This window comes from Oryzias melastigma, linkage group LG16 (assembly GCF_002922805.2).
Source record: "Oryzias melastigma strain HK-1 linkage group LG16, ASM292280v2, whole genome shotgun sequence".
Taxonomy (NCBI): domain Eukaryota; kingdom Metazoa; phylum Chordata; class Actinopteri; order Beloniformes; family Adrianichthyidae; genus Oryzias; species Oryzias melastigma.
Genome location: NC_050527.1, coordinates 26,536,095 through 26,547,888, shown reverse-complemented (window position 1 = coordinate 26,547,888; position 11,794 = coordinate 26,536,095). Strand labels below are relative to the sequence as shown.

General features: G+C 42.1%; 1 protein-coding gene across 4 annotated transcripts in view; it reads right to left on the bottom strand.

Moving 5' to 3' along the window:
* znf385d (zinc finger protein 385D) overlaps nucleotides 1-11,794 on the bottom strand; it is a 135,870-nt gene that overhangs the window by 10,211 nt on the left and 113,865 nt on the right. For all 4 annotated transcript variants that reach the window (XM_024258628.2, XM_024258627.2, XM_024258626.2 and 1 more), the window contains exons 5-6: nucleotides 8,651-8,965; nucleotides 6,123-6,304 (exon numbers count right to left, since the gene is read on the bottom strand). In XM_024258628.2, coding sequence (XP_024114396.1) covers nucleotides 6,123-6,304; nucleotides 8,651-8,965 — 497 coding nt within the window. The remainder of the gene's footprint in view (nucleotides 1-6,122; nucleotides 6,305-8,650; nucleotides 8,966-11,794) is intronic.

Below are 11,794 nucleotides of genomic sequence, written 5' to 3'. Positions count from 1 at the left end.
AATATGGAAAAAGAAAACTTGTTTGAGCAATTTAAAAAAAAACTCACACAAGCGATTCTACAGCTGCAAGTTTTCATGACCTTTGACGTTGAAAAAAGGGCGACATTTTAAATAAAAAAAATAATTGAAACCACCTTTAGTACCTTCTGCAAATTTAAACTCCACTTAGAGATTTCAAGCTTGTTAGCTCGCTGTAGAGGAGCTCGCTAGCATGCTACTTTGGGATACATTACCTCAATAAAGAGGAGCTTACTAGGATGCTGCAGAGGAGCTAACTAGCATGCTACAGTGGAGCTTGCTTCAGCGGAGCTCGCTAGAATGCTGCAGTGGAGCTCGCTAGAATGCTACAGAAGAGCTAACTAGCATGCTGCAGTGGAGCTAACTAGCATGCTGCAGTGGAGCTTGCTTCGGCGGAGCTCGCTAGAATGCTACAGAAGAGCTAACTAGCATGCTGCAGTGGAGCTAACTAGCTTGCTTCAGCGGAGCTCGCTAGAATGCTACAGAAGAGCTAACTAGCATGCTACAGTGAATGCGGTGAGGGTGGGTAACAACATCGCTCGCTGCTTTATTATACCGCAATCTAATACACAAAGTAACAAAAACATGTATTTTTTATGCAAATTTTCTCTTAAAACATATTCCAGACGAGTGGGTAAAAGAAGGAGAATGTTGGTGTTGGAGATCAGACATGAGAAAAACAAAGCTCTCTACGTGACTGAAAACATGAAGAATTCGATAAAGTTTTTGGCTGAAGGGTAAACAGCAGCTGAAAAAGAGGCTTCTGAAGCAGCCGAGGAATCTGAATAAACAAACTTTGTTGTATCGACACATTCAGAGATGTTCTCCAACCTCGAGCTGCTAAATAATTCAGCGAGGATGCATGTCGACAACAGCAGACACGGTCCTGCTGGAGTCTGCGTTTCCACGCAGAGTTTTTAAAAGTCTCGACTGAGCAGAAATGAAAAACCAAACCTTTAAAGAAAAAATGATAATAAATAAGAGAGGAAGTTTTAGGGATGAAACCCTGAGGAGGTTTTTGTAGCAAGCACTCCAACTGAAAATGATGTGGGTTTACAAGAGAGGAGGATTTATGAACCCCCCCTTCCCTGCAGGTGCTAGCATGCACAGTCAATTTAACCACCAGTTGACCTGCAGCGAGTTGTTCTGACCACGCTCCTTCCCTTCATCTCTGCAATAACAAATTCTCTCTTTTATTGTCTGAAACTTCCCGTCCTCCACGCAGACGGAGGACAAATCTGCACTTAATCTCCCTGCAACCCCCCCGGGCGGCTCATTCCTATCTGACTGACCCCCCCCCATGCTTAACAAATGTGGCTGCAGGCGGACGCTGAACTACACTGTAGCTGCAGGAACGGGCAGGTTTTACTGTAACCACGTTGGTATTTCATTGTGTTCTGATGCTCGCTGGAGGGGGGTGTGGAAAGTTCAGGATGGAGCCGGTTGATCTATACCTTCAACCCTGAGGGAGGGGGGACAAGGGCTTTCAGAAAGAAATGACGGATGGGAAAAAAATAGTCATTTTTCCAAGTTATAGACTGAACCAGAAACAAAATACAGGAGTTCATGTTTCTAAAACCAAGTCCAGATGACGACAAAAATGTTCTAATTTATCCGAAAGCAGACATTTGAGATGACAGAAAAAGGAAAACAAACTTCTAAATGTGTTATTTCACATATTCTAAATATTCTACTTAAAAAAAAATCTAAAAAGAACTGAAACACCAGAATGGTAAGAGACATTTATGGAGAATTTTCTTATTGAAGCCATCAGACATTTTCTGCTGTTTGTTTCCACATAATTCAAGTTTGATCTTTTTTACAGTTTTTCAAATATTTACCTTTTTAAATCTCAATAAACAAACCAATCCAAACCTTATGACCACATAAAATTTAGTGTTACTGATATTTTTAATAAAATACTTCATTTCTTTATGATTACTCCATTGGCGGACAAGGCAGGAATCAAACCTGCAATCTTCCGATCAAAGATCGGCCGCTCAACCGCTGCACCACAGCCACCCCAACAAAAAAAAGTAAAAAATATATTTTTTAAATGCCATCAGCCAATCATCCTCCTCATGTACAGAATATTCATTCTAACGTTCTATGATACATACATGTGTGTTCCCACTAAACTAGACGCTCCGCTGTGTTTTTCGTCCTAAACCCCAGGAGGGTGTTAGCGTTTAGCGTCAGACTACAAACCTTAAATGATAAAAGTATTACACTTGTATAACACTTTTCTACCTTCCTCTAAGTATGTGGTGAGATAGCAGTCAATGAGAAAAGTATTAATAAATAAAACTTTTACACAACTTTGCTGAAAAAAATATGAATATCACCTTTTTTTTAATGTGTAACACATCACTTTTAAAGATGACTTTTCTTGGGGTTCAGTGTCTTGCCCAAGGACACTTTGACACATGGGAATCGAACTTACAACCTTCTGATCAGATGTCAACCGCCCTACCGCTGCACCACAGCCGCCCTGCAGCTGCTGAAGTGCTTTATTTGTCCCCGACTGGTCTGAGGTCAGTGTCTCCAAAAGAACCATAGACTATAACTATAGAATTAGAGATTTTTTTTTAATTTTTAGGCTAATTTGGCAAATATTTCAGCGAAATGCTAGCTGTTTCAGCTAAGTTAGGCTTTTTTCAGTTTTCTAAACTAATTTGGAGTTTAGCTAATATTTTAACTCAATGCTAGCTGTTTTGACTAAATTAGACATTTTTCCATTTTTCAGGCTATTTTGAAGTTTAGCTAATATTTCAGCTACATGCTAGCTGTTTTGACTAATTTAGAATTTTTTGAGTTTTTTTGGTTAATTTAATATTTTAGCTAGCTATCAACTTCAGCATTTTCAGCTATCAGCTTCAGTGTTTTTAGCTATCGATTTAAGCATCTTCAGCCATTAATCTATCACAGGTAATGCTATATATCTATTTTTTTATATTTTAGGATTATTTTCTCTGTGAGGATTACAGGAATGAATCATTTAAAATGTGTTGTGGCTTTCTGGAAAACCATAAATCTTTATGTTTAGGCCGTGATTGTTACACTTTTTCTGTTAGCCAACAAACCGACCCCGGCCCCCCATCAGAGAAGAACACAGTTATGTGGCCCTCACAAGAGAAAGTTTGATCTAAACCACATGTCAAAGAGTAGCTCTGCCTTATTGCTGCTTTGCTACTCTCTTTACATCCCATAATGCCCGGCTTCAGTGGCCGTTTTGATCCAGTTGTTCCACTCAGAGCATGGAGTCTATTCAGACTGAGGAAACTCAGAGAAAACTCAGATTGGAAACGAATCTTGAAAGATGGGTCAGAGGGCGGTTCTGGACCAGATCCACTTGGGTTTATTCAGACGGAAAATTTCATCCGGATTATCAAGGGAAACGAACTCTAGTTCACTTTACTTTGAGGAAGAGGATCATGTAAAAACAACAGAGTTTTGGCGTTTTTGGAACAGTTTCTACCACATTAACCTTGGCAAGATGGCGTCCAGTCGCACACCAGCCCTTGATGGACCACTTAACCAACCAGAGACGTTATTCCTGAGAGGCACAACCCTAAAGGTGTGGAGCTTTTCCCACAAAACAAACTAAATCAAAATGAGATCAAACGGAAATTCAGTAAAACTTTAACGGGCCGAATGAAAAACGTCTCAATTAACCCGCCAAGGTGAATTATAACGTGAATAATCCTGCAGAAAACATACAATCACAATCAGCTTTCTTTGTTCAACCAACAGTTTCTCCATTTTCACACTAATTACTGTTTGAAGCTTTTCTGCACAAAACACAACAAAATGGCTTTTTTTACAGCAGTCAAGAGGAGGTTATTGTAATCAAGAGCTCTGGAGGTCATAAAAGACCCTCGAGCAGACAGACCATGAGAGAAGACGAATGCTGATGGAGAACGCTCTGAAGAGTTACCGTGTGCAGTTTTCCACTCCTGCTGCAGTTTTTAAGCAATGCGATCAAGAATTTAGGGGTTCCTGCAGGATGGATGCAAATCCATACACTTTAATGATCCAAAAAAGACTCATTTTAACACTTTCATGTGATGAAATGTTCTTAAATAATTAGTGTCATAGATAATTGCTGCATGTATGATTCAGTGAAGTCTGCAGCTCTAAAAGACAATAGATTTTCTACAAACTTAATGAGAACAAAAGACTTTAAAGGCCCACTGAATGAAACATTTTAACATGTTTTGGGGTATTTTCTGAGAATGGAGGACTTTTTTAAATTTAACTTTTATTTATCCAGGCAGGACTTTTTGGGAAAAAAATGAATTACAGCTGACACAGAACAAAATAGCAATAAAATAATTAGAATCGTGAGAGTCATAAAGTAAGTTACAGCCATTTTTATCTTAAAAATATAAACAAGATTCCTTTAAAAACTGTCCCAAAGTTTTTTTGTGAATTATTTGTGTCTGAAAGGATGAAGAACCCAATGAAGAGTTTGATTTCATAGAACCAGGATTGCAGAGCGGCTGTTGGACTCGGGAGATTAAGTTTGCAAAATTTGTCTTAAATAAGGCGGGAAAGACCGAGGAGAGTTTTGTAAGGTACTGCTTCTGGTACCGGTTTGGGTCTGGTTGTGATTTGGATCTGGCACCGCATCTGGCATTGGTTCGCTTCTGGTACCATTTCCGGAATCGGTTCGCACCCAGTACCAATTCTTGTACTGGTTTGGTTCTGGTACGGCATCTGGTATTGTTTTGCGTCTGGTACCACATCCAGGCTTGGTTCAGTACTGCTTCCAGCTCCGTTTTGTGTCTGGTTCCACATCTGGTACCGGTTTGGGTCTGGTACCGGTTTGGTTTCGGTTTACGTTTGGTACTTTGATCGGGACAGGTTTGCGCCCAATACTATTACTGGTACCGATTTGGGCCTGGTACCACTCCTGGTATCAGTTAGGGTCTGGTACCACTTCTGGCACTGGTTAAGGTCTGGTACTGTTTTGGGTCTGGTTTAGTGTCTGGTACCAGTTTGGGTCTGGTACTGCATCCCGCACCAGTTTGCATTCTTGTACTGGGTTGGGTCTGGTACCGGTTCACGTCTGGTACTGGTTTGCGGCCAGTACCGCTTTACGTCCTGTATCACGCCTGGTACTGGTTTGGATCTGGTACCACATCTAATACCGGTTCACGTCTGGTTCCGCATCTGGTACCGGTTTACACCCATTACCACTTCTGGTACCAGTTCATGCCCAGTACTGCGTCTGGTACCGGTCCGCGGCCCGGTGGTTGTGGACCACTGACTGAGATCACCTGCTGCTCACTCTGATCAACAGTCAGGCTTTATTAAAAATATTTTTTATTTTCTTCTCACTCTTCTGGTCGATCGATGTTCTTGTGTAACTCTTTCATCCTGGTTTTTCTTTAGTTTTTTGAGGACTTCCAAGACCTTTGCTTTGGTCTCCATTTCTTACCATTAGTTGTGTATTTCCTCACTATAATGATCAAAATTTCCACACTTGAAGTGACAGATAGCAGCTGCGTTTCTGCAGCGAACGGCAGATCTGAGTGGAACTTTGTTCTGATGACAAACACGACGGAGGAAGCTCGTTTGTTCCCTCCTAACCTGCCAGAGCAGATTTAGGTGATTCATCTTCACGCTTAGATGTTTTCAATCAAATGCCATGTCAAGCCGTTTCAGAGCACAACATGTGCGTTTGAGTGTCAGTCAGGAAAAACAGGATTTGCATAAAGTGCGTGGTCGTGCTGAGATTTATGGCTTTCCTCCGTGTCCTCCTCCTGCTGCGCTCCAACACGAGGGAGGTGAGCTGGAATCCAACGGTCCTCGAAGGCACCGCGCACAGCTTTCACCACCGCCGGTGGAAGTCAGAAATTACACCCGAGCTTTTTGGGGTTGATGAAGAATTGATGTGACAGACGAGTAAAGGTGGTTTCAGTCTCGGAAGCCAAAGTGATTGAAACGAATCGTCGCTTTTTAGAAACGCTGACATTTAAGCAAGATAAGGCGGTAAAATGTCATATTAGCATCATTTTGATTAAAGCAGATCCTAACTGGTTTCTGATCTCTTTAAACTCCACTGATGAGCAGAGGAGCTCGTGGGGGCAGAAGCTCACCTGTTTCAGCTGAGTCTCTGAATTGACATGCACGTCACACGTCTCACAGTAGAAGGTTTTGTTCTGCAGGCCCGTGGATGACTTGGAGGAGGAAGCTAATTTGCTCTTGAGTCCCGCTCGAGGAAAAGACTTGATGGAGCCCACGCCGCTGCGAGCCTCCAGCATCGTCTTGTGCTTCGTACCTGCAGGTTCAAACAGGGAAAGCCTTGTCAGGAGATGATTATCAGCCGGGGGGGCGGAGCCGCGGAGAACAGGATCATGAGCTCGGAAATATGTGGGTGAGCATCAAAAGGTCACATCTGAATTCCAAAAGAACGAGGAGTTTGATCCTATTTTAGAATTTTTTTTCTTTTATTAATTTATTCATTGAGCATTTTTCTTTGTTTTTCTGCTGCTCTCTTTTTTTACAAGGAACAAACGGAACATTTTCCTGCGAGAAGAATCAACGGAACGCAAAAGAAATGATTCTTGTTTCTATCAATGGTTTTCAAACAATACAATTTTCGATACGTATCTATTTTTTACATCCCTAACCGATACTGCTGTGACTCCATCTGCCCATCCATTTTTCGATACGTATCTTATATCCTACTTTAAATGCTAGATTTAACATTATTGGAAACAAGCAGCACTCTATTTATTCAATCATACTTTTAGAACCTTATTGGTTAAGACACATTCATTTGATTTTACAGAAAAATATTTTATTATGGAAATCAGATACTGACTTTTCCCTTTAAAGACAAATATTTTTTAATTTACCAAAAGAAAAGAACCATGAATTTGTGGGTAAAGGCAACTTAAAGATGAGAAACAGTTGCAGTGCTTATTTTATCGTTAACTAAAATTAATTTTGCTATTTTGTTACGATGAAAGCCGTATTAATGTTTAGGTAGAGTTTTTTTCTAAGTCACACTCTTAAAAAAAGTAAACATAGTTTTGGTACAGTCGGGATATATTGCGATATGTATCGTATCGTCAGACCCTTCCCAATACGCTGATATCTTCATCCAGAACTTAAAATGCTCCACCTTCTTCATGTCTGCTCCCTGTAACCTCACCATTCCACTCCTGTTCCTCTCATTTACACACAGATACTTTGACCTTAAATCTTCTCCTTTCCAGATCAAACCTCCACTTATATAAATACTCCTAAAATAGAGATCAGTGTCATCTGCAAACATCATGATCCACAAGATTCCTCTCCAACCTCATCTGTCGGTCTCCAAGCTGATCCTTGGTGTAGTCCCTCCTCCACTTTGATCTCTTCTGTCACACTTGATGTCACACAAAATTTCCTGCAGTTTATAAACCCTTAAAGCTCAAGAGACTCCTGTGACTTCAGAGAAAATGAAAGTGAATTTCATTTTCTCCTTTTTGCTCAATCATCCAGTCTAGAACAGCGGCAGTCTGGAGGAACAGACTTTTCTTTAGTTCCTGTTAGTGTTATACGGTTGAGTTAAACTGAATTTTCTGCATATTTTCTCTGAAATTAGAAACAAAAACTGTTTTTTTTACCCACTCAGATCCCTTTTTGCCTCTGAGGTCAGTAAATCTTTGAAAACGACTTTTCTTGCTTTTTAAATGTTCACGTGTGCTGACATTTCCAAAGCCCTCTGCTGGTTAAATCATTTCCTGCCGTCCTCATGAAGGTCGCGGGGGGGCCTACAATGATCAATCACCTCCAGACTGTTATCAGCATCACGTTCAACAGTCAGACTGATGGACTGTAGCTGCATCAGGGCCTTTGGCAAATTGAATTTACTGTTCTGTCATTGCAGCATGAAAGCTGCAAACCGGTGTCTCCCCTAAAACAACACATTTCCTGGAGAAAAAAAGGGAATTCTAATGGGAAAAGTGTTTTATCTGATTCAAGACTCGAAAAAACCCCACCTGACATGTCGGAGGAGCTCAAGTGTTGGGAGATGGAAAGCATCATTAAAATGGGGAAAAGCTCGGCGTTCCAACTGAAACAGAGTCTGTCATAAAACAAAACTCCAAGCAAATGTAAGAACGGCCTCACAAAGTTTTTATTTTCCAGCTTTTCCCCTCACTAATGGGTTGGAGATCTGAACATGGAGTTCCAAGTCTGCAAAGGCGTCACAATCAATCGAGTCAACCATCGAACAAAAGAAACCTCCGACTGTTTTTTGTTTTTACTGGGAACAAACGGAACATTTTCTTATGAGAAGAATGGACGGAAGGCATAAGAAATGAGACGTCACTTCCTCAAACACATCCTGACAATCCCTTATTAGCGTTTTTCACCGGGTTTCTATGGAAACGGACTTGTTACCGAGTGTTTCAGGCAGTCATTAAATCTTAATGATGATGAGGAGGAACAAAGCAGCAGAAAAGAGGACACTTTCTCCCCCAAAACACGCGTTCACCGAGAAACTCTCCATCATAAAAGCTCAGAAGTGTTTGTCTGCCCAGCAGGGGTTTCAGTAAACAGCCGGAGGAAAGTGGAGCCCCGCAGGTAAACAGGCTCCTCCCTCCCAGACTGCCTGGTTGTTGTGTTGTCTTACCACTGTTGTGCGCCTCCAGCTGTGACGCTGAGTTGACCGCCACTTTGCAGAGCGAGCAGTAGAGGAGGCGGCGAGCCTTCTCCTCCTCCGTCTCCGCGTCTGTCTCCGGTTCGGCCTCGTGGTCGGCGTCCGGTTCCGAGGGAGAGCCTAGCTTTGGCGGCGGCTTCTCGTCTCCCGCTGCCGCAGGGCTGGTCTCTGGCGCTGCTGTGACACTCTGGTCGCTGGGCGAGGAAGCAGCTGACGGCGATGGTGGCGCTGGCGGCGCTGGCGGCGCTGGCCTCTCAGCGGGGGACGCTGGCCGCGCGCAGATGGCATCTGTGAGGAGACACGCCAGGGTTGGTTCCAAACTCTCAACATCGTTTAAGGAGGATTAGTGTCCAGCATGAGCAGGAAAACACTTTGATTATTATGATTTCATTTTCTCCTCAGAACATCCAAACCAACACGGCCCCAATGTGAACAGAAAGCTGCCAAACTGGCAGAAACCTCAGAACAAGGAAAGTTTTGCAGACGTCCTTTAAAGTCGCCACGGCAACGGTGGAAAGTTGGGAGTAAATCGAGCTAAAAAATATTAAATGTTTTCTCAAATAATGGGACTTCTTTTCACATGAAAACAAAGATTTTAAAAGTGCAAACTGCAACAAAAACACCAGTATTTTAGCCTGTTTTCTTAATAGGAACATGAGATGAATATTGAGGAGTGGATAGAGCTGCAACAACTCAGAACAAATTCAAAACTCATTTCTGACTTTCTGCAAAGCCTGAAACATGACTTTTCTCTGGTTGTGAAAGTCGCAGTAGTTTGGTTTGCAAAGTTTGGTATGCTAAGTCATGAGGGTCACAAGAATGGACCCGTTTCCTCTGATGCCACAGGGGAAAAGCTTATTTTGAGAAGAGATTGCCACTCAAATTGTCACTTCTATTTTATTTAGTACTCACTCCTTCTGCTTGGTGCAGTGTGATTCACATGTTTCCCTTTCTCACTCCGGGGGAGCGGGAGAGATTTCAGGTCCCCGGTGGATCGTCTGTGCTCCTGTTCTTGGCCGTGGACCTCGCCTCTGGCTCGTCTTGGCCGTGGACCACGCCTCTGGCTCGTCTTGGCCGTGGACCTCGACTCTGGCTCGTCTTGGCCGTGGACCTCGCCTCTGGCTCGTCTTGGCCGTGGACCTTGACTCTGGCTCGTCTTGGCCGTGGACCTCGCCCCACCTGTCCCCCAGTCCTATCTGGCTGAACTCCACTCAAATATGTAGTTGTAGAGTTGTAGAGTCCGTCCTGGTAGAGGATCTCTCCTTCATGTGGACATCTCTGAAGTTTCTTCTTTATTTCCTGAATCCCAGTTTAAGGGCGGGATAACCAGTTTTGTTGAGTCTGTTTAGTTTTTAACTCTTGTTTATATTTTAAGACTGACATTCTGCTTTTTTTACAATAACCAGCATGAAGCCCAATGAGACTATTTTTTTATTAGTGATATTGGGCTACATAAATAAAATTAAAATGAATTTAAATCCGAAAGATACAAACGGAGGATCAAGTGCTTATTGTTGTCACGCCTCTGTCTTCCCCTCCACATGCCCCAGGTTGCTAACCCCTTCAGTAGAGATATATATCAACTTTGTAAAATACAATTACAACAATAGAATAAATAAAGAAACAAACCGTTGATTCAAATCTATAGACATTGATGGTGGAACAGTTTGATTGAAGTAAGTCACGAGTATTATGTGTGGTGGCATTTCTGATGCACAATGAGCCAGTTCTCAAGATGCTTTTAAAACAAAGTTTGTGATTGGAGGTAATTTCTTTAAAGTAAAATCACCTTTTGCCTCAGTTCTGTCACTATGATTTAAACTAACAAAAGTAGTGTTCATTTTATTTCCTGTTTCTATCAGATGTTTGTAAGTTTATGAATTCTAAATGTATTTCTTTTCCTCATAGCAAAAGCTGCTTCGCTTTTCGTTTTCTTTCATCGTCTGTTTTAAAGCCTGAATTTGGGCGATTGTGTCTTTTATGACTGAATTTCTGCCCAGATGCATGCTGGGAACAAAACAGACCATTTTTGTTCTGTTTGTTTAGTTGGTTTGTGAGGCTTAAAAAGGTTTTGATTTAAATGAATGTTCTGTTCCATCCACATTCTCTTATAAATGTTTTGTATGAATTGTTCCCTGTAACCCAAAAGAGGGAAACACAAATGTGGTTTTTCTGATATTGGCTGCATGTTTTCTCCTCTGTTTCAGGTTAGATATCAGCCCCTGTTTTGTGAAAAAGATGAGTTCTCATTTTTGATGTCTTCTATGATGTTTTACATCTTTTATTCCTATTTTCTGCAAATTTACCAAGTGGAACGCCTCTTTTTTGGAGTGAAATCAAATAATTGCGGTCTGCTGTGTTTTTATTGAGATGCACAGCTCCGGGCTTCGACTCCACCGCCGGCGTGAGCGATCTCATCAGCGCGTGAGAGGAGCTGCTGCGTCCAGAGAGAACAGCGTCGGGTATTCTTGGGAACAAAAGCAACAGTGGATCGATATGTTTGACTCATGAAACAACACCACATGGCAGACCATCCAATACAGAGAGGGCTGCTGCCACATTTACGAAAATGAAATTTTGCCTCGCCGGCATCACCTGATCGATGCTGATGCCTCCAAGTTCTGTGGACTCCTCCGTCACGGGATGAGGAGCAGCCGGCGGCGCCAGCAAATCAATACTGAATTATGTCATGCTATTTTTGTGGAGCATTCTATACAGTCCTTATTTATCTCAGCGCAGGGGTCAGTAGTTAGATTGATCAAAACGCAGAGGATGACTTCAGTCAGATGTGAAGCCAGGAATCAAAAGTGGAATTTCTGTCTGATTCTTGCTTTCATCTCTAATTCCTGCCTCCACTTCTGATTCCTGCCTTCATCTCTGGCTGAAGTTATCCTCTATGTTCTGATCAATCTAACTACTGACACCTTCAGAGATGAAGGCAGAAATCAGAAGTGGAGGCAGGAATTAGAGATGAAAGCAAGAATCAGAGATGAAATCAGTAAACAGAGGTGAGAACAGAAATAAGAAGTGGTGCCAGGAATCAGAGAGGAAAGCAGGAATCAGAGATGAAATCAGTAATCAGCAGAGGTGGGACCAAGTCATTGTTTTGCAAGTCCG